The sequence below is a fragment of the Osmerus eperlanus genome, chromosome 8 (assembly GCF_963692335.1).
Source record: "Osmerus eperlanus chromosome 8, fOsmEpe2.1, whole genome shotgun sequence".
NCBI lineage: Eukaryota > Metazoa > Chordata > Actinopteri > Osmeriformes > Osmeridae > Osmerus > Osmerus eperlanus.
Window position 1 is genome coordinate 16,784,408 of NC_085025.1, and position 23,905 is coordinate 16,808,312.

The window sequence follows — 23,905 nt, forward strand, 5'->3', positions numbered from 1 at the left end:
GAACTCTTTATTCACCAAGGGGAGTTTGGTCGCATTCTTCCGTGTTTTACTGGACTGATGCGTATTAGTTTGATTGGAGAAGGAGGAGTCTTTGTGTGCCACCTTCCTCCCGAACTTTAGTTAACCCTTTCAGGCCTAACTCCATTTCTGATGCAATTTGATGGGAATCTCTCCAGATTTCTATATATTTGAGATGAAAATTATGGTTCTGGAAGATTTCACTTGTGAAAATCAGTCAGGATTATCATGTTCAGAGGAGTATCAAGTCAAAGTCTTTAAACCCAAACATGCAATATCTCAACAAGCCTTGCCTGGCTGTACCTGGTACCAATCTGCTGTGTAAAGGGGTTTGGCTGATGTTAGCTAGCTAAACATTACTACAAATTTTCCCAAAATCACACAAAGACTCATTAGTTCACACCTAAGGCAAGGTAATCAAAACTCCAAGAAATTTGCATTTTGTGTTGAGTTTTGTGCCATCTCCTTGTCTGCACCGGGGGGGGGGGGGGAGAGGGAAGAGAAGGAAGAACACATCGCATCGGGAAAACGTTTGTTATGGCCGGTGTGGACGAGTTTGTGTGGGCTCCTTCCGAGGAGTTGCTGGAGGGCTGCACTAAGGATCAGCTGTTGGGGATTGCGCAGCACTATGAGGTCGCTGTTAGTAGTGGTCGTTTGAAGGAGCAGGTCAGAGGCCTGTTCCATAAAGCGAGTTTACCGAATAAGCCAGACTTATGTCAGTTAGTCTGACTCATTTCTAGTTCATTCGGTTCCATAAAGCTAGCTCAACGTAGTTCGAACTCGGTTACTATGGTAACTTATGCTTCAAAACTAGCCTGGTCCGGGTCAGGCTAATTGTCAGGCTTAGACCGTGTTCTTGCTTAACCAGACGTTCCTGTAACACTGACCCAACGGGAAACGGATGATTTACCACGGACATTCTCATTTTCTTATTCGCATCAGTTCAATATTTAGGCTACATTTTTTGAAAATCAGCTTAAATAGCCTACATAGGATACAACATTTAGCCTAATGCATTATTAAACAATGATGAACAATGCTTTGATGGCTACACACCATAGCCGTTAAATGTATGGATATGGTAGTTTGTGATTTCAAATGTTTAGGCATCAGGCATAGGCCTATATCTCAATCTAAATTATCTGAGTAAAATTATCATAGCTATATAATTGTTAACAGTAGCCTACAATTGCAAAACAAACCTAAATCCATACCCTCCATTTCCCCGACACAAAAACCATGTTAAAAAGTTAGGCTACTGGATAATGTATTGATTAATAGTATGCTATTTATTTTAAATGATGTCAAAAAAGTCAATTTAGATGTGTTTAGAGGGTGTCTGTTTTTTAATCAACGAAGTAAAGGTCTAAAAAGGTCCTCGACCTACATAGCCTATCGTTCACATCGTGAACATTTCATGGCGTGTCATTTTATTTTGATGAAGCGGTGGATGAGGATGCTGTCATTGTACACGATTTAAAGGGAATGTTCTTTCTGGAAGAAGTCATGTGGCCGTGTGCATTGCTTTTGCCGTGGTGGATTGTATGATCCATGTTTTACCTCTCGGGCTTCTTAAGAATAGGGTGTACGCGCAATTAGCTTGACTACTTAAATCTGACTTGAATTAGTAAGGATGCGTGAGCTGAAATTGGCCATTATGGAACCGCTTTAGCCCCGCTTGACTAATTAATCTAATGCAAGTCAGGTTTGGGACTTTAAGTCTAACTTTTTTGAGCGGCATTTATGGAACAGGCCTCAGGTCTGTTGTGTTTGCTGGACTGTTTGAGCTGGGAGTCCTCACAGACACCAGTCTTATAGACAAGGTGGGGGTTGTGCCACGGAAGTCCCCAGGTTATGCTCAGCTGGTGTCTGTTTTGACTTTCGAGCAGCCGAAGGAGTTGTTGGAGTTGCTGTTGGAACGAGACAAGTGGGGAGCGAAGCTCGAGCAGGAGCGAACAAGGGTCGAGTGTTATCACCTAGATTTAATTAGGGAGGGTAAGCTTGGTGGTGATGCCGCAGGATTTTCTAGTCCTTTCTCTGGTGAGTCTTTCGACGTCGGCCGTGGTTTACGGTTGGTTTCGAAATTAAGTAATGTTGCAGGGCCGCAGTGGTGGATTTTCAAGTCATATCATTTTTAATTATCGTGCTGTCAGCAGGGGGTGCTGCATCACCCTCAGCACCCCTAGTTCCCGCGGCCATGCTCACCGCAGTCGTTTTGAGCGTGCCCGAGGTGATTGGGGTTCACAGGCGATATCTTTGGGTTATTGCCAGAACAGGTTCTATGCGGGTGACAGCCGTGCCGACCCGGAGTTGAGCCGGGTTTGTCATATTTGCTTGGAGGCCAGTCATTGGAAGAATGAATGCCCGTTCATAGGGCGCGGGGAAAGCTGTCATCGGCCCCTGACAGATTACGCCTTCTGCTTTGGCCGTGACTGTTGTCGATGGCAGGGCTAGCAGGGCTGACGCCGTCACTGCTGTGCATTTTTTCTACTACCCCTGCTGCGCAGGCGTCTTTCCCTGTTGGTGGGGTTGGCCAGGGGCGGCCTGGGTGGTGTGACCCTGGGTTCTCACCTTATGTTATGGGGGGGGTTGTGTCTTTGGGGGGGGGGGGGGTGACGCCCAGGTGCCTGTTAAGATCATCCGTGATACAGTAGCGTTGGACTCTTTGATTTTGGGATCTGTGTTGCCTTTTTCTTCTAAATCAGACACTGGCAGTAATGTGTTGATTCGAGGGATCGGGTTGCAGGTTTTATCAGTCCCCCTGCATAACCTTGTGCTTTCCTCGGGTTTGGTGCAAGGCACCGTGACCATGGGAGTTCGACCTTGTTTGCCAGTTGATGGTGGTCCATGAACAGTGGTTTTGGGAAACAACCAGGGCTGCGTTTCCCGAAAGCATCGTAAGTTTAAGTTGATCGTAGAATCCATCGTATGATGGATCTTAGTTTTACGGGCTGTTTCCCGAAGCCATCGTAGCTAAAGAGGCTCTTGAAAACGCTCGTAGATTAACAAGAGCTCCAGAGCAGTCGTAGATCGCTAAGTGCATCTTAAGCAAAGAGACTCAGTGGAGACACCAATAGGACGACCCTAAAACAAGGCTACATGGATGCGAAATGAAAAAAAGATAACTCTTTATATATATTTTTATTATTTTCTATAATATTTACAGAAGTTAAACTGAAACTGGGATATATTTCAATGAACTAAACTACACATGCCTACACATGGTGTGCGAATTACATAGGGATTTCAAAAATGCATCCCGCTGATTGTAAATTCATAACACCTGCTAGGCTATGTGCAAATGTGTGTAGGTGGGTCAGATGGCTGAGCGGTTAGGGAATCGGGATAATAATCAGAAGGTTGCCGGTTCGGTTGCCGGTTCGATTCCTGGCCGTGCAAAATGATGTTGTGTCCTTGGGCAAGGCACTTCACCCTACTTGCCTTGGGGAGAATGTCCCTGTACTTACTGTAAGTCGCTCTGGATAAGAGCGTGTGCTAAATGACAAAAAAAAAAATCATGAACTATTTTCAACCACCTATGATATAAATAAAAACGATCATAATAATTATGATATAGTATAAGTACAACGTCTTCTGTACCGACAGTAAATAATAATTCTTGCGTACCGTGATTACTCAATTCTTTTGGTTAAAGTTTATTGAACAAAAGTCTTGAAGTTGTGACAGAACAATCACATTTCCGCATCCGGGAAACATCTTAAGTTGTTCTTAAGAAACACGTACGAGGGTACTCCTTACGAGCATGTTTGGGAAACGCACGTAAGAAATAACGATGGATCGTTATTTTGCTTGTAGAGAACCCTCGTAATAGCTACGATCCATCGTTAATGGGAAACGCAGCCCTGGCTGGTAAGCATGTCTGGCCTACACTACCACCTTCCCTGGTGGTTACTCCCTCACTTCTAGCACTTCTAGCACAGCCTCTAGCACTTCTGGGTCCCCTGAGTGGGGACCCAGAAGTGTTTCCAGTCCGCGCTGTGACATGTGCCATGTGTCGTGCTAACGCAGAAAGTGGTGAGGCTGTTGGTAACATCTCAGTCAGTTGCTTTCCCTGTGCCTGCTTTTCTTTTATCTGTTTCTCACAGTGAGCTGGGAAAGGACCAAAAGGACGATCCTACACTACAGGAGTTGATTGCCCAGTATCCTTCTCCGATCACCAAGACGGAGTTGGCCAGGTTCTTGGGGATGGTGGGGTGCTACAGTGTGTTGTCTGCTCCCCAGATGAGGCGTGCTGTTTGGATCGGACCTGGATGGGCCTGGAGGTTGTGCTTTGGACACCGGTTGCGGCCTGGTGACCCTGGGGGTCCCCTTTTAAGGGGGGGGGGGGCGGGCTTTGTAGTCCACATGGTTGTCAATTAAATATTGTTAATCGGTCTAGTTGTGCCTACGTCTCCCTTTGTTGATTACATCCTTGAGCCAGATGTAACAGCATGCTTATGGCGGCCTGTTGTGGAGTAGCCAGTAATTCCAATTTATCTTGTATTCCCAGAGAAGTGTCTCTGCTACCTCAGTGGAAAGGTTAAAACATACAGCCCCCAGGCTGGACTACAAAGGTCAACCCTCTGATTAGGAATGAAGGATAGTGCTTAAGAGGGAAAGTGAGCAAGAAACCAAGATAAGAAAAAAGAGAGGGAGGAAATGGGGTAATCTGCTCCATTCATCACCATATCCCCCTCTCCTCTCAACTCCTCTCCTTTGACAGAAGGGCCAGCACATTAAATCAGAAAAGATAACCAACTGTACAATATTGTTTCTATTGCATTATTCTTTTTTTCTCATCCCCTATATCCCCTCACCTCTTATTCCCCACTGTAAAATGTCTGAACTTGGCAGAGTCATCCATGGAACATGTGGAAAAGAAGAACTATAAACATGTAAGACTGTTTTTATGTACCGTATCTGCTTGATGCCCAGGAAACAGAATGAGAGGCTATGAAAAGCAAGGCTTTTTCTACCGTGCAGCGAGAGTGCCACAGACCACATGCTGGGAGACTAGAGAGAGCAGGATGAACGAACACCAGTGTCTATGGTGAGGCACTGATGTGTCTGGCTGATTAATATGGCTTGCCTGTATCCCTCAGACCCAAGAACGAACAAATCGGTGCGCTGTTGTCCCCTAGTGGAGCGTACAAGGACAGAAGGAAGTGTAGACGTGTGTGTGTGAGAAACAAAGATTCATTCAACCACAAATAATTTCAAAATATCGGTGTCCACTGGGGAAGCAATATAATTAACATTTGACAACACTATGTTTAATGCCAATATAATAGGTTTAATTTCAATCAAGTAAAACATTTAAGACATTAAAACCCAAGAGCCACAGTAATCAGAAGGCAGTACACTTAAATCAAGGATATAATAATTAGTGATATGCACATACAAGACTGTTTTGTTTGTCTGTTTTTTTCCCAATAAAAAGCAATCAGTGCTAGGTTCTTCACCTACTGCAGACGGAGATGGACAGGCTGACTGCCTACTCGTAAGAACACAACTCCAGCCTTGGCTTAGAGGGACTTAAAAAACATACATGTGAACAAAAATACATGTCTGATAAAAAAAAACGATTTGTTAAACGATCAAAGCTAAAGTTAAACATCTTTCTTTTAATCAAATCCCAAACTGCAGTTGTATGAAAATGGGTGTAATTTTCTAGAAGCTTTAATTTGACTTTTAAGCCTTGGTTTTTAAGAATACCCTCAGAAAGGAACTTTGCAAAAAGGAAGGAGGTTTTATCATTGTGTACACACTGTTTTTGTGAATAAAATATGATAAGATTTTTAAAAAAAGAGTATAAAAAAGAAGTAATTAAAATTCCCAAAAATACATTGTTATCTCCATTCAAAGCTCTGAGCAGCCAATATAACTATGAGGTATTAAAATAGTCATTTAACGACAGTTCCTAAACCATCCACAGGGGTGTACAGTAAGGCTAACTCTGTAGGTTCCATATTAAGTATCAGTACATTTATCATTTATTAAACTATCCTGTATTACACATGGAAGGATATGGTGATATTTTGCTGTTCTTTCATGTTCACATCATAAGAATTACGTTTTTACTCCTTGATGGTTAGGTTAGTGAGGATAAGAAAGGGATGCCTTCAAGGCCACATGGTTCAGCTACAGTTTTAAATGGTGAACTGTTTGACACGTAGGTCCATATGAGCAACAAAACATAATTTGATGACAGCTAAGTAACAAAAATCGGAAACATCTACTCAACCCTGACCCTGAATGCAGCATTTAAGAGTCTCCCTGTCCCCTCTCTCCCAAACAGCCTCATCACATAGCCACCTTAAGGGAGAAATTGTTTCAAATATTCACAAAGATTGTCCGTCTTTAGTTCTACACAAAACCATACTGGACCACTGAATACTGAGTGGAACAGGAACACAGACAATTAATATATCAGTAGTTATGTTGATTTTTAAGAACATGTAAAACTAATAATAATGATAATATCCTTAACTGTGTGAGCTGGTACTTTGTTCATTCCCATCGTAAACAAAAATTGGACCACAATTGGGAAAATAGAACTCGGAGTTCAGTTTTTACTGTCAAACTGCAGCCATCTTGCCTAAACCAATCTTGTAATCTCATGAGTTAGTTTCAATTTAAAAATTCATGAACATTTTCAAAGGATCTTTATGCAATCTCACTATTAGTCCAAAATCTACTCATTTTGTGTTAAGTATTAATGCCACTCGAAACTACAAATGTAGTTCACAAAAAGGCGGGAAATTGTCTAGCGACAACACCACAACTTCTGATTATCTGAGGTTGTCATAATGGCAGACTCCTGGGAGACCATTACCAAGAAGCCCAACAAAGGAAGAAACAAAAGATTTGGTAACTAACTACACAGACAACATTTAAATAGGCACTACTTGTGCGTACACAGTACAATCTTGTTCAGGTCGACCTCATGCCTGTCGTATCAAGTGGTTAAAAAATAAAAAGTAAATGGTAACAATACTTGATCATTTTTAACAGTTCAATCAAACAATAATATTGTTGAAATGAGTGATGAGAAATGGTACAATACAAGTGTCTATAGCTAGCCAGAAGAAAATGGAGGTAAAGTCAATGTCATCAGAAGCTGAAACATGAATGTGTATATGTGTGTGCATGCAGGCAGACACACACAAACTTTCTCATATCTCTTTCTGACAGAAAACACCCTGGATATGTGTGTAAAACCCTATCACTTCAAAACCGTGGTAAAGCCTCGGATGAGGCTGTGATTGGAAGATATGTGATTGGAATCACAACTGATTTGCCATTTCAGTGATGTGATTGGTGGAAAATACCATGTGACTGCAGTGTGAACAGAGGCATGTGACAAAACAACTACATGGATGGGTGGGGTGTGGGTGTAGGAGTGCAGAGGAAATGAGGTAGGCATTTGCTGTAAACAAAAAAGAGTATAAAGAGAAAAAATACGAACTCAAAATCTTGTAAGTGAGACCATGGAGTCTGAGGCAACACTTGGGCCCTCCGCATACATAGCCTCAGTACATTACAGTCCATCAAACAATGTTATCTATATACAAAAAAAAAATGAAATGCACAACTATGTAGAACGCAGGAGGTAGATACTACAGTCAGTACATGAATAGGTTACAGAACACAAGTCTTTAACACCACTGTTTAGAGTTGCTTGAGCACTCACTAGATGATTCCCAAAAGAATGAAATAAACATTTTTTTTTGGTTAATTCCCTGAGAACAGTTCATCATCCTGAGAGGAATTGTGGGTAAAAAGAAATGTAAAAATACATTGTACAAAAATGTCATTTCCAGAAGAGGGCTGAGTTCAGGGCTGTGTTCGTCGTGTTTGGTCATTCTCTTTTATCTTTTTTTATTCTGTTATGGTACATTGTCAGGTTGTATTTCATGCACTCACATTTATAAAAGCTGTAAAAGGGTTAACCTCAGTGTTCAACTTTCAGCAACACACCCCAAAGAGACCAGGAAACGCCATACTTCCTACTTTAGTCCTACTTTAAAATGCCTTCAAATATAAAGCTCTATACCAAACTCTTTGGTATAGAAATTTATACCAATCAAAGCTGGTTGTCAACCAACTTATTTTAGAGCTTTAAAAAAAAAAACACACAGAAGCTAGTTCGATATCATCATTGATTTGTCAGCACATTTAAGAAACGCTTCCAAAGTGACCTGACTTGAACTTTGTGAAGAATCACTTCAGATAAGCTCTTTTCACATTCAATATGGTCAGAGAAGACTTGTCACGTCATTAGTAAGTGCCACTGACATCTGTGTCCGCCCAGGATTCAAGTCATTTGAAAAAAGCAGCACTCCTCTCTTCCTTTCCCTCCTTCCATTATCTCTTGCTTTCTCAGTCAATCTGTGGATTGTTTAAAAACACAAGCAGCAGTGTTTGGTGGCCTTGGAGAGGATGCCACAGTTAAAGAAGGATGTTTTCCCTAAACAGATGGTGCTGGGACAAAGAAGAGAAGATACTGGGGTCCGCATGAGAGGGAAAGTAATGTCAGGTACAGATCAGGATGTCGGGTAGAGGGAAAGGTGTTAGAAATCAGACTTAGGCGAACATAACTCAACAAATGTGAGGGACTGATGTTAAAACAATGGAAGCAGATGTGAGGAAATTCTAATTGACTTACAGTGAGAGTGAGGTAAAAAAAAAAGATAAATATACTGATTTACTTCATATTAAAAGATTGACAAACGGAAGGTGTCCTACAAGTGATGTCATGCAGCTAAATGAGTGATGTCATACAACTAGATGAAGGATGTCATACAGCCAAACAAGTGATGTCATGGTCAAAGAGAGGTGAAGCGAACAACATTGAATCCTATGCAGAAGACAGGGCTTTCTTCCAACTATGTCAGGAATGACTAGTTACCATATATATTCATGATTTAAAGTTAATAGCGTTTCAATAGTATCCTATATTCTTATACATATATTAATGACTTGTATTGTGACTGAAACTGTGACACTATCCTCAACTAATTAGCTGGAACTAATCTAATACACAGCGGGATAATATATATATTATATATATATATATATATATATATTATCATTATTATTTTTGTATTTATATATATATTTTTAAATCTAAGGCATATCTATATATGATTATAGAAAATGTATAGGTAATATCAAGTGGACAACAGTGGGCCCTAATTTCAGAGCCTAGATCTGTTTCTCAATTCCACCTAACTGTTACATATCCAAAAAGAACAATCTCTCTGTCACTGTCTTCTGTGCACACTAATCCACACACACAAAAGCAAGAATGCACACATGCATCTATCAACCTTGCCTGCCTCTGACACCAGCAATATTTAGTCCAACGTTAGTACCACTGAACAAAAAGCCTCAGCTTCTCTCTCTCTCTTTCGCTCTCTCTCTCTCTCACAAAAAAATCCACCCACGTACATACACAAACACACACACACTTCAAACCAACAGTCAGTTGGTGCAATTCATATTCAGTAAGACAAAAGGATGCTGGGTGCAGGTGAGTTGTGCTTTGCCAGCAGGGTCAGTGACATGCAGGACCTTAATCGAACCCTTCACCACGGTTGGCTGGCCAAGGAACTAGCCACGTGAAAGTTTTCTGATAGACTGAAAGATTTTGTAAATCTCCGCTTTGTGACATTTCTATCAATATCTACAATATGCCTGAAAGACTCTTAGAAATCAGTATGTAATATGATTATTTGGTATTGAGGTCAATGGTGTATAGTACAAAAGAAATACAATCCTATATTCAGAACGCTTGTAGACAAAGCATTATGGATGAGCAACTGCTGGGTCCTGGTAAAAACATCAAATCTCATTCAACCCAACAGTCATCCAACCCAGACTGACACGCCATGTCTTTTCTCATTTCAACCTACAGCTGCACTGTTTAAACACATGCATTACATAGTCAGTAACACCCACGAGCCGGTAACCCAGCAATCGTTGCCATAGCTGCACCTGATGACAGCACACACAGTCAGTCACACACATTCACACGTGCCCGTACCCTCAAGGACGACGATCGTTGCCATAGCTGCGCTGGTCAAAAGATTACAGACCCTCCCCCCCCCTTTTTTCACAAGCGTGAGGTAGATGAGGCGGGGGGGTTCTTGGGGTGACAGAGGAGGGTGGTGGGGTAGGGAGGGGCGGAGCTGATGCCTCACGGCTGCCCGCCCCCCTCCCCCTGTGTCACTGGAACGTTCAGGGTTTCCTCCACTTCTGGGCGTCTCTGTGCGTCTGAGGCTCCTCTGGGGAGGACAAGGGACCCTCTGGCGGGGAGGAGCCCGACTGCTTTTCCTCCTCCGGTAGGTAGAGGTAGGTCCCGGGAGGCCCTGAGGTAGAGGCGTGGGGGTCCTGAGAGCCTGCAGGGGGCACCAGCGCCTTGTGTGGACACTGGGCCACCATGTGCGTGATGCTCTGGCAGTAGTGGCATTTCTTTGGCTGGGGGGGCAGGTCACATTCCTTAGCGTGGTGGTCCAGACCTCCACAGTTATAACAGCTGTAGCAGACAGAGAGAGACGTGAGAGACAGAGACAGAGGGAGGGATGAGAGGGGAGAGTAATAGCTATAGCTTAGTTACTTATCATTTTCATGTGAATATGTAGAAGATGTATTTGGTCAACCTGCTGCAATTAAAGTTCAGCTTTTACTTTCCTCCACCACTAGATGGGAGTATAACACAGGTTTCCATCTGGGGGAGGTCTGTCCATATTATAAGGCAATATGCATTTCTACAACATTATATGAATCTTACAGACGCTGGACAAATTGTTATATTGGTAACATGAATACTGTAAAGCCTGTCCACTCTTTTTAAACTTATAGTCAGGAAAGCACATTAATTTAAACTAATATAAAGGAACAAACTAATTGTACATTTTATTCGATTGCTTTATATTTTTGAAGAAAATGCCAGTTATGAGGGGAAAGACATTTGGCTGCTGCTGTTAATGTTTTATAATTATAAAGAAGCAGGCACTGAACGCCATTAAACAATTGACATCTGTTTCATGGCATGAGAATTCCATGTTCTAAGAGGAGCAACCTTGGGAAGCTCTCCTCACCCACACAATGTAGGAATCAACAAAACACCCAGAAAGAAAAAAGCACAGAGCACAGGTTCAAGTCCATTTCGATTCCCCCTTAATTGCTCGGAAATATGTGATGAATAGAGGCAATGATATGTGAGTAAATCGTCTTTATCTTATTCACTATTCACATCCAATTTCATTACCAAAACAGACTGGATCTCAAATGAGAGTGACCCAGGCTTTATCCTTTCGTGTGCTTTTTGTGTACAGATCTGTACATGGCTAATTAACTTGGTGTCTTTTGCAGAGACAGAGAGACAAATATATCAGGTTCAATAAAGAGTTTAAACAGACCTTTTGGGTTACCATTTACATTTTAGTCATTTAGCAGACGCTCTTATCCAGAGCGACTTACAGTAAGTACAGGGACATTCCCCCGAGGCAAGTAGGGTGAAGTGCCTTGCCCAAGGACACAACGTCATTTGGCACGGCCGGGAATCAAACCAACAACCTTCTGATTAATAGCCCGACTCCCTAACCGCTCAGCCATCTGACTCCCAAGGAACTGCATGGTTACTGCATGGTTACAGGGAGGCCTGTGGAAGAATGTTGCTTGCCGAAAAGTAACAATATAAATATCTGCAGCTGACTATGATTCTCGAACGTTGCGAGTGAAACTTTGGACGAATGTTAAAAAAACTATTGACTTATGCTAATTTAAAGTGTAGGGAAGGCAGTTTACTCAATATCTAACAATGTTAATACAGTTATATGACACAAATATAAAATCTTCCATTTTGGTGGATGTATGGGATCTAAGCATACTGTATAGCATTGTCATTTCATAACAGATATGTAACCATTTCATAAGTTCAGCAAAAAAAAAAAAAAGCTTTATTAATGCTTATTCTCTAATGTTTTGCAGCACACATTTTTGCCACCTGCTTTGAAGAGTACTACAGATACTTACCGTCTGTTAGAATATGGTAATAAAACATTTGTTGATTTCAGATACATATAAAGAAACATTCCCATCTAGAGATGTTCCTAAAGGCTTTAAATTGGTACTGAAGCGACATAACTAAATATTGTGGCAGGTTTAAATATGAAAGTGCAGTTCAACTGTTCTGATTCAATTTTGTTACTTTGTGTGAAATTCAGACAATTTGAGATGAGCTTGATGGCATATTGGGAAATACTCTGATTTTAGATTAGATAGTGATTCGTTTAGTGAGTGGCATAATAATAATTAAAAAAATTAAGATATCTATGTTCACATTTTTTAAGCAGACATTCTTATTGTATATGGCTTTAGACTTGCTTTTTGATAGTTAATCAATTCTGAAAGAGAAGCTTGCACAAGTGTCTTACATATTAGTCTACAGACCACATGCATACCAAAGATCTGTTGCATATGGCTCTTGATAACTTGATAATTGTGGGAACTTGTATTTAACTTGCATATAATTAATACAATTGAAATGTGTTTCTTTGAAGATAGAATCAGGCAGCTTGGTGTCCATAAGTACCACAGTCACACAGTTACCATTTTAGCTATTGTATGAAATAACGTAAAACAATTAGTGTGTTTAAATAAGGCTTATCTGCCAGTAAGTTGAGAGCTAAAGCGCTCCTTTGCCATGGAGATGACATCTGTTGGTTACAGACATTCTGTCAATCCTGGATTCTACCATACACCGAATTAACGTGGCCATGTGGAGGTAGAACCAGAAGGGGGCAGAGTAGCGAAGCGGCCATGGGAGCCAGCAGCTTTTCTGCACCACACCGGCTTACAAATGAAGCCACAAGTACCTGCCAATCTCAAATAGCCTTGTGCACACACTCACGTACAGCAACCACAGGGGCAATTATCCCAAATAAAATGAATAATTCAGAGGTGTAAAGCAATCAGGGAACCCTCTATGCAGATAGGGTTTCCCATTTGGTAAAGAACAGATTTATTTTCTCACCTTGAGACAAAGGATCCTTTAGCTAGGGGGAGGGTTAGCCAAACACCTACTGTCTCTACCCTTGCAGCTCACGAAGGGAATTGCATAAGCGATTCCAAGCCTTAGAAATAGTAATATAAGGTAACCATCATATTCAAGTACCCACCTACGAAAGGCACCATATACTGTATATCTGTTTTCTGTTTGCTACCTCAGCAGGTGATGTTATACACAGGCAAAGACCAGTCATTTGAGTTGTGCGAGCAAGAGAACATAACCTTATAGGAGCAGGTTCATGTTAATTCATACATGGGCATCCTACAGTGTTATACATGTCACATTTGGAAGATATTGGTAAACATCATTTTTTGATTGAATGCTTGGGGGTTGCTGAGTGCATTGAAATGCACATGAATTGGTTTTGAACTCTTAATGCAGTCCCCTCTAATGTAGAGGCTGGCAAATTGACTTTAAATAGCAGCCAAAGTACCCTATTCAATGTCTTATCATGGAGCAGCATAACCATGGCAACAGGCATGTACTCGGATAGACCAAATAGATTGAATCCATAATCTCAACACGCCGAGAAATGCCCTGACAAAGGAACAGAAAAAACATTTATAACATTCCAAAAAATAGATATGCACTCCTTTACAACCTTAGTAATGCGACTCTCTCAGATGTTGTCACCATGAAGGTTTGACTTGTCACACAAGTTGAATGGTTGAAATTCTATCAAAATGTTAAAATAACCATGTTATTATGTTCATGAATACATAATCAACATAATTATGTTCATGAAATTCTGAAACAATATCTTCCCATAACAATAACATTCTTTATCTTGACATACTTTAATCTTTGGACTCTGATGTAGAGAGTCCAAAGGGATATTGCTGGGATCTTGCCAAAATCAAATACTCACCGGTCTCCCTTTGGTTTGCGTTTCAGGGGTGGGGCCTTCCCTTTGGGTCTCCTCTCGCTGCCAGCACAGGGTCCCCCACCCGGACCTGTTACCCGCAGGGACTCCAGGCCCTTGGAGGACTTCTTAAAGGTGAACTCCACCTGCTCCCCCTCCTTCAGGCTGCGGAAGCCCTCCATGACCAGCTTGCTCTGTCAGTGACAAAACAAAAGTCCACCCCTTTAAGGAACAAATACACATTTTTTTCAAATAATCACAACCACAGAAGGAATTCCATTCCCTAATCTTTAAAGGTTTCAATATGTTTTTGTGTTCATTTACGACAATAAGAACGAACAGAGAATACTGTGTGCTAAGGAAGAAAAATTGTGCCACACTAACTGGAAATAACATTAACGATCTGAAAACGAACTGTCATGGCGTTACAGCTGCGAGGTGCTTATCTGAGTGGAGGATGCATCCTTTCCTCCCCATATCTGGTTATCGCTAAGAGACCATTTCCTTCTGCAGACAGAGGAAGGAATACTCTGTTACCCTCCACACAATGCTGTCAGTTCCTCCTCCCCCAAAAATGAATATTCGACTTTCAATGTCATGAATTAATCTAAATGATTAATTGCTTGACGACACATACACTACCCTACACACATTGGTTTTGATTTATAATACACTTGTTGCACAGTGCAGAATGGCTGGCATTGATGACCTCTATTAATTGTCCTGAGGCCAACTCATAGTAAATACACACCCACGCAAGGAACATATAACTTGGCGCAAACCTATACTGTTCTCAGCCATATAAATAACTCTCTCTGTATTGCTTCACAAGAGAACCAAAATGTCTTATGAGATGTTAAGGGAATAAGAAGTGAGAATGTACTGTGAAATGATTCATACATAAAAAGAGGGACAGAATAAAACACAAAAAAGAGCAACAAAACTAAAGGTGGAAGAGAGTTATAAAATAAAATAAATCATAATAGACAGTATATTCAATTAAAGTTAAATTCTAAAATACAAACGAATAAAAAGGTTTATATGAGCTACAAATGTAACTTGACTAGTCAAATCTTTTCAAACTTGTGCTGTACATGTACAATTACATGTACAATTAAAAAGGAAAAAGCAATTAGGAATAAACAAAAACAGTTTTTTACTTTCTCTCTCTGACATAACAATGTTTCTGATTGTTAACATATACATACAAATGTAATTATCTATTAATAAACTTACCAATGTGATCCAACTTTGTAACTTTTTAACTTGGTAACTTGGCAAGTTAACAGCTCATAAGCTAAACAACTAAACACGATAAATATTTATAGTTATATGTGTATATTCTATATAAATATATAAGAGTAATAGAAATGTACTCTGATACTGAAGGAAGGCAAACCCTTTTAACTTGTTGTGTCATTTCAACATCCTTTCAAGTTTTTAACTTAACTATTGGTCAATTGTTGTAATCCATTCAACTTTAAGTAGTTTAGAATGTACTGTATAATCTCACCTCAAAATCGAATTATTAATTGTCCAGAATTTATTAAATCTGTCTGCAGCTAAAATATTTTTTAAACAAATGCATGGCTAAGGGAGTTTTTGCATCTATCCAGATCAGGTAACTTTTGTTTAAAAAAAGTTAAAAAGTAAACCATTTAGTAATGGCTGTAAATTAAACTGAAAAGCATTCATTATTATATTCCAACTCCATTGCACATACTAATTCAAGTGACTATAAAAATAAATACAAAAATACAATACTTTAACATTTGAATACACTTATTTTTGTAAATCCAATTAAAATGTTTATCTTTAAGACTTTTTAACTTAATCTCATCTGTGGTCTGAAGATAATCAATTTAACAGTTTAATTGAGGTAGTTATAATCACTACATTAACAAAATCAACCACTGTAATCATCACTCTGGTACAATCCCCTAACTGGACTTTGTGACAAAGTATTAATTAAAAAATATATAAAACGTCTATGATAAAACTTAACTGATAAATATTACGTACTTCCCATAAGGACTAGTAAAAACTGTGCTAACACGCTAAACACCATTTTTTTAATGCTTAGTGTAGAGGTTGAGTACACACCTATAGTCATCCACTACAGCCATTTACACATTTATTTGGGCCACTTTCTCTTTGCTTCTCTGTCTGGTCAGCAGATAGGTTGTGTGGTAAGGTCACTTGAGCTTACTACTGTTGCTTGCAAAGGGAAGCCATTTTGGATGTTTTGGTAGATGTGGGAGAGAGGAAAAGGAAAGGATTAGTGATGGGGAGTGAAGGAGAGCAAGGATTCCACACTTCTATTCAAAGGGGCACTCACTCACAACAGGGGATGTCAGAAGGAGATTGGGGAGTGAAATAAGAGAAAACATATAAAAAGAACGGGAGTGTCTGTATGACTAAACGAAAATGTATGAGACAAGCCAGCCAATGGTATCATTCAATAAATCAAAATCGGAGGGCCACAGTTAATTTTCTATTCTCGGAATCGGGCTAGTAATCTGAAGGTTGCCAGTTCGATTCCCGGTCATGCCAACTGACGTTGTGTCCTTGGGCAAGGCACTTCACCCTACTTGCCTCGGGGGAATGTCCCTGTACTTACTGTAAGTCGCTCTGGATAAGAGCGTCTGCTAAATGACTTTTTGTATTATACGACGATAAATGCGTAGATGTATCCTCTCCTTTAAGTGCTGGTGAATAACCATTGACAAGTGGTCTGCAGTAATCAATGAGCCTCTTCCTCTCCTGTCACCGACCAATGAATGCAGCTTGTCTCACCAGGTCAAAGTTCACTGGCTCGCTCGGCACCCAAACCCCCTCTAACCCTCAAAACACTGCAATAGTGAGGAAACCACACAACTCCTCTAGTTCACCAGAAATATGTAAACATGGGTTTACAAAAATGTACATTATGAATATTTTAAAGACAGTCTGTTTCTAGTGTAATCATAAGTGGTTAGCTTATGAATGCAAGATGTATATTTGTTTTGTAAAAATACATTAGAACAATGAGGAATTATCATTTGTTTATAGGACACCTTAATACTGTATACATATTGGTCTGAGAAACAAACATTCCTTTGTATGTGCATTTGTGTAAATTTGAACGTTTGAGTGTGTGTGCTTGTCTGAGACAGCGAGAGAGCTTGCATTCACGCAAACACATAAATATGCATGTGCGTGTGTGAATCTCGAGGATCAAAACCTGTAATGGGAGTCCCCTCCTCTTGAGTGACCTGGCGGGTGTCCTGTCTGGTTTCAGTTTACACACAGAGGTCAGGGGAGGGCATGGCCAAGAGACAGAGAGCAAGGGGAGAGAGAGATGCAACAGAGATGTAGAGAAAGAGCAAAGGAAGAGGGAGAACAAAATGGAGGAGTGGCTGCTGCAGAGGTGGTGGGTGTACGGTTAGGGGCTTGGGTTGGATGAGAAGAGAGACAGAAGGGGGGGGTGGAGGGGGGGGGGCCGGTGGGGGTGGGGGTAGGCCTGTAGAAATGCCTCCAGCGCATTCTGTTCAGCTCCAATGGAGGAGCAACTCCTGATCAGCGCCTGGGCTGAGGAGCCCCCGAGAACAAAACCCCCACTTGATCAAGAGCCCCGCAGGTCAGCGGCAGAAATCTGTGGGTCAGGGGTGGCATTACCCCCACCAACCCCATCCGCTTTAAGGGGACCCTTAGAGCCCCCCAACCCCCCCCACCCATCCCTCAACACACATCCACAGCCCAATAATTACTGCCAATTCAAGCAAGCACACCAATAGATCAGGAGGGTATCAGTACATTTGTAAATATTTATGTATCAGTGTATTTGCATGTGTAAAAGTGTGTGTGGCTGTGTGTGTGTTTGTGTATGTGTGTGTATGTTTGTGTGTGTGCATGCGTGCGTCAGTGTGAGAGTGTGTGTGAGGTAGTGTCGGAAGGAGAGAGTGATCAATACAAATCTTACATTCGGGATCAAAATAGCTCTCCTTTTCATCACGCTAGCCATCGTCATCGCTAATCAGAGCAATCAATATAGGAAGTGTAACATGAGGGGATGGGAATAAGAGAGGGAGAGGGGGATGAACTCTCCTCCAATCTCTCCATGGCGACAGCAGGCTGTGTGGTAGGTCATTATGGGATGCCTGAAAAAACTAAAGCTGGCCTGACTAGAGCCGCCTAGTGGAAATACAGTGTGAGTGTGTGTGTGAGGAGGGGGAGAGAGAGAGGAGGGGGTGGCGTCGTCCACCATGTGGTGCAGTGCCATTAAGTAGCTTTTTACACACAGGAAATACTAAGTGGACAAAGCTGGCCTGGATTGCCCCAGATGGACGTGACCCACCAACAGGATGCATATAAACCAAAGAAGAAGAAGAGAACAAGAAAGAAAAGAAAGTAGAATAAGAAAGAAAATTGCTAACCTCCAACAAAGCCCTCATAGCTTGCGCTGACACCCCAGCTCTCCTCCACACCTTTTCATTAGTGGTCCTGACCCATGACCCCCGCCCAGCCCCCATCAAACACTTTAAAACGTTCACGTTTCCCCTGCCCCAAATTAACAACATGCAACACCCCTGATTATGACCACGAACCGATACATGATGTGTGTCGTTCCTTTGCGTATAGTGAGGAGGCGAAAATGTAAGCAAGGTGTAGTGACGGACTCCGATGAAGAAACTGAACAGGCTCCAAAAATGGACGTGTAGGTCACTTAAGGTGCTAAATGCAAGCCTGGGTTTTGGCACGGTTACCTTGTTTTTGTTTTGTGGTTCATAGACGTCTCAAAAACACTCAGTGTGGGTTTGAAAAGATCAAAACTTCTCCTGGATGAATAGTATTGATGGATGGATCCTGTTAAAATGAATTATGGGTAGTCATTTGAATATAATACATGACTGACTCAGTTGTGTCAAGTGATCTTTATTCCATGTCTTCAAAAGCTCATGCTGAATAATTTGAGCTGTTTGGGGGATTTATTCACCCTGAACAACGTAAAACGTAAGTACAAAAACAAATTAAGAAAATAAGTTTAATGATTCTTAAAAATACAAATAAACAGTTTAAATAGTGGGGTTTCCTTCACGTTTAATATTATTCTGTAATTATTGAGCCATTCTGTCTTTAAACAACAAAAAGTCTGTCTCAACTCCGCCAGATGGATTGAGATTAAAATCAACTCACTAGGTTTGACTTTTATTTTTTCATTTGTTTCAAAACAAACATAAATGGTCAAATCTGATATATTGATACAGTATCAACAATCTTAAGAAAACATGTTAAAAAAAATGTTCTCAATTCATAACTAGGCTGTCTGGAGTTCCAAGACTACAACTGTATATTAATTAATTGAGTGATTAATAAATCAGAAATTATTCCTTGAGACAAAAAAAAAAGCATTGTGTGTCGTTTCAACAATGAAAGTAAAACTTTGGATTTACTCTCATTTCTTGTCGTCTTTTTTTGCACTATTTAATAAAAGAATTACACAAATAATCAAATAATTACACACAAAGGCAAACCAAACCAGAGATTTTGTGTGGAGAAACCACCACCCCAGATCACCCACCAAAAAGGAATATGCTGTTTTACAGCATGTTTGTGGTCCATGTTAATGGCTGCACTAGGTTTTTAGCACCACCCTGCATGTCCACCACCTACCCAATTACTAATCATGTTCTGCCGTATATGGCTGACTCGTCGGAAGGAAGTCACGTGACTGTATTCCTTTTTTAGTTTTTGCTTTTTTTGAAGCGTTGAAGTAAAAAGGGGTGGGGTGGAAAGGGCTGGTAGTGGTGGAGAGGGAGAGGGGGTGGTGTTGCAGGAGAGACAAAGCCTGATACTGGCTATCTAGAGGCAGAGAGGGGTGGGGCCTGCATGCCAAACAGTGACACGGACCAGAGGTTAATCTCACTAGGGGCCCACTTTAACCTCGCTATGCAAAAAAAACCACGCACACACACACTTACGTATGTCCACATGCACGCACACACAACCAAAAATGTAATACTAAAGACCTGGTAGCCATTTTATAAAAAAGAAACTAAGCACAAACACACACACTCAATCTCCTTCACACACAAGCAAATACACTCTTTAAGACTAAAGGAGTAGCTACAGCAGAGGACACGGTGCAGTGTTTTGACTTGATAATCAACTGACAGAGAAAACCCACCCCTCTGGCCTTTTATGTCTCTTTTTGAGAGAGAAAAAATAGAAAAATTCCTCTTTTAAAAGACTGCCTCAGGAGAGAGCAACCCCCACATCTCAACCCCATGCACACTCACTAGACACACACACAGGGATACTAACCATGTACAATAGGACTTAGAGGTCATGGCTACCTAGACCAGTGTTGATTGGCTAAAGCGAAATCCAGATATGTTAGCTTCATCTATGCTGTGCTTTACCGAACAGCCATGGCTTCAAGCTGCATGTGCTCAAAGTGCAGTGGTCTAATGATAATTTTCATAACACTATAGGAAGTTCCCAGTAGTAGATGATGGATAAATTCACACTCTCTCTCTCTCTTCCACTTTCCATCTCTCTCTCTGTTTTTTTCTCTCATTCTCACACACCACTCCGGATAGGAAAAGATCGGAGGAGCCCCACTGACGCATGGGCCCCCCAGGAAGAGCTCAATGTGGTCAAGATCGGAACAAGTACTCATTACCTCACTCCTTTCTTTCTCCTCCCCCTCCTCCACCTCTCTCTCTCCCTGTGCTACTTCCTTCATGCCTTCTCCTTCCATTTGTTCCTCTTCTACCTCTCCCCTGATTTGACCATCTCTCGTCATTCTCTATCTCCTTACCCATTTCCCTTCACCAACTCCAACTCCTCCTCTTCCTCTCCCCCTCCCACTTCCTCACAACCTAGGAGCACTACTCCTGTCCTCAAATCTTCATATGTCCAGTTTCTCTCAGCCACCCTGTCCCCTTCTCAACACACTTCCCCAAATGTTTCTCCTTTCTTTGACTTTCACCCCCCCTGCACATACACACTCTCTCACACTGTTTCCTTTTTACTCTCACTATCTTCACTTAAACCACTCAGAACTGGCCCTTTTAGCATTTTCAAATGGTACCATTAATCATGGGACACATTCTTACTTACACCGAGAAATATGTCAATATATGCATGTGTCTAGAGCATTCTCAGGTCACCAAGGCAAGTGTCCTGGCAGTGAAAAACAAGTATGGCAACCAGCTCCTACACGGACAGGGAATGCTATCAACTCATAGAATATGGACTATAACTACAACTTTAGCCATATAATGTTACATTCAAAATCTATTCAATCCATCCAAATACCATTCTTGAACTGATTTTTCATTATCAATGCCTATCCATGGGTCAATGGACATTAAATTATCTTTTATCAGGGGATTAGACATTTTTCATTTTTACTGTAATTTAATAAACATGACAATAACATGAATCCCCAGATTATCCCATAAAGGTATGTACATGTGCATATACACCTATATATTTGCTCGTCAAGATGTTGATAACAAATTGCCCAGTGTTTTGTTTTAAGTTCTGCAAGACTCAAGAATCCTTTTCCTAAAATCCGATTTGAGGAATTTAGATTAATACTCAGATTAACAGTTAACCAACAAGACATATTTGTAGACTTTAGATTTAGGAATAAAACATTAGGACTCCCAGTATTTCAGTAGCTTTACTCAATCAACCAAAGCTTGCAGAGTTTTGCAGAGTTATCAAGGTGTTTGTTTTCATGTATTTCATAGTAATCCCCTTTGTGATCAGGACTGTATGTAGGACACACACATTCACATCTCATGCACACAATTACGTTATTACTCAATCACCCCAACTCAGTGCATAATATGTTTTGTTGTGTTGTGGGTCTCTGCAATCAACACAATTTGATGTCAGTGACAGTTTGTCAATAGGTGAAGGAAAACTAAAAAACACAAGATTATAAAGTATAAATGTTCACTCATAACAACATAGTTGGAACATTATTGGATAAGGCATTAAGAAGCAATGCATAACATTTTGGACATCTGCACATCATGTCCAACAGTAGCTGGTCTAGCACAGCAGCATCGGGCACCAACTCCATCAGTGCAAACTATTTCACTCATGCACGACAGATGTTTTCCAAAGCCTTTCTGTCGGGTGCTACATTTGAACCATAATGTCCTCTAGTTTAAAATAACTTCCCGTGGGTCCACAATAAAAGCACCACACTGAACGGGTGCGAAAATTAAATGGTGAAAATGACTCTCCTCATCCCCTTTCGTTCCTTCTCGAGTCTTTAAAGCAACTTTATGGGACCGTAAAAGGACGATTTAACGGCAGAGAGAGAGAGAGGGTTCAACGCGCGAGGAAAAAACGTTGCTTTGTTGTTGTAGATTTAGATTAGAATTACACCATTGAGAGCTGAAATGAACAAAAAAAAATGGCCGTTGTACATAGATGCTCGTTATACTAAGACAATATGCCTAAGATCTATATAAATATACTGTAATACACAAACTATACTTAGCCTATTTACTTTCATCGGGGGCTTGAAACGTGGTCAAACTAGTGTTCTGTGCTTTTTGTAAACATTAACCTGAAACAAGCAATGATATGTCATCTCTCGTCTCAATGCTAAAACTTTTAGATATCGTTTATAATTCCACACATTAGTGATGTGTTTCCACAAGGTTTCCGACATGTTGGTAGGATTTCAACATGTTCTCTTGTCCATGAGGTAAAAGAAAACTACAAACTCTGTCATAGCCCACGAATGTCTCCCTCCATAGTTCAAGGGGAAGTAAGGGAGTGAAGAGGGTTCGTGTCGCTTTAAGGAAGCCCATATTTTTCAGCCCTGTATGTTTAGGAGGACGTAATTTAGTAAAGGATTTGTGGTAAACCATTGCAGTATAATCTTTGCTTGTTACAAATATTCTTGCCACAACATTCTGTGAAGAAATTGACTGCTACTGACTTGTAGTCTAGTTGTTTCAAGTGACATTCGCCTTCTGAAAGGGCAGACTCTAAATATGCCCAGAATCAAAATAACCATCATTCTTCCTAAAATACATATCCAAACTCTTAACAAAAACTTATTTTTTAAATCCACGGTTCAGGCGAGATAATATGTGCTAAACTTCATTAGCAGATGTTTTAATACTTTGTATGAACTTACTTGATGAACGAACACATCCAGGGGTGGGTCAACGGGGCTTCCCTCACTGCTGGTCATTGATATAAATCCGAACCCCATCCGAACATTAAACCATTTACAGTGGCCTGCTCCTGACAGAACCTGGACCCGAGTTCGCTCATCGTGCTCGGTTGACTTGGCGGGGTCTTCTCCGCCACCTTTACCCGCCCCTCCTAAAAGACAAATGAAAGTTACGTTACAGTATGATCTAATAGACGTACGAGGGAGTAAGTATTAACCTGAGCACGCATATGGTTTGTACACATCTTTAATGGAGCCTCTTTTGGTGAAAATGGAGGAAACCCCGCCACTGGCCCATATGAGATGTTCAGTGTCGTTATAACTCATTCGAAACGATTTTCGCGATCACTCAAGCGTTAAGTGGCGCATGGTTGAATGATTCGTAGCCTATACATCCAAATCGCTGTAAAGTTATTTGTTGCCTCACTGATGCTGCAAGGTGAAATGCTTGCCCCAGCACATGCATTCACAACGTGTTTAACTTGAGAATTGTTGGGGGCCACATACAAACGTAGTGTGCAGTACTGAGTGCAGGTGTACACATGGTTGCCTTGTTGAGCTGAAAACGCTCTCTATCATAGATAAACAACTCTAACAATACCCAAGACATCGATTAAGAAGGCAATAATCGGAGGTGGTGCATAACACATAAGGTAAAGGCTACAGCATTAGCGAAGTGCAGTCCCCTTCAATAGCATCAAATGAAAAAGTGAGACAAAAAAATTGAAATAATTGCAGAATAACCTTCGGCCAT

At 40.9% G+C, this 23,905-nt stretch overlaps 1 protein-coding gene across 1 annotated transcript; it reads right to left on the bottom strand.

The window, feature by feature from the left end:
- Positions 1–9,248: 9,248 nt before the first annotated feature.
- Positions 9,249–23,905, bottom strand: lin28b (lin-28 homolog B (C. elegans)). The gene is made up of 4 exons (XM_062467729.1): positions 23,896–23,905; positions 23,113–23,303; positions 13,965–14,152; positions 9,249–10,558 (listed from the first exon to the last, which is right to left on the bottom strand). The coding sequence occupies exons 1-4, from the start codon at positions 23,903–23,905 to the stop codon at positions 10,261–10,263; spliced, it is 687 nt and encodes a 228-aa protein (XP_062323713.1). The 3' UTR covers positions 9,249–10,260.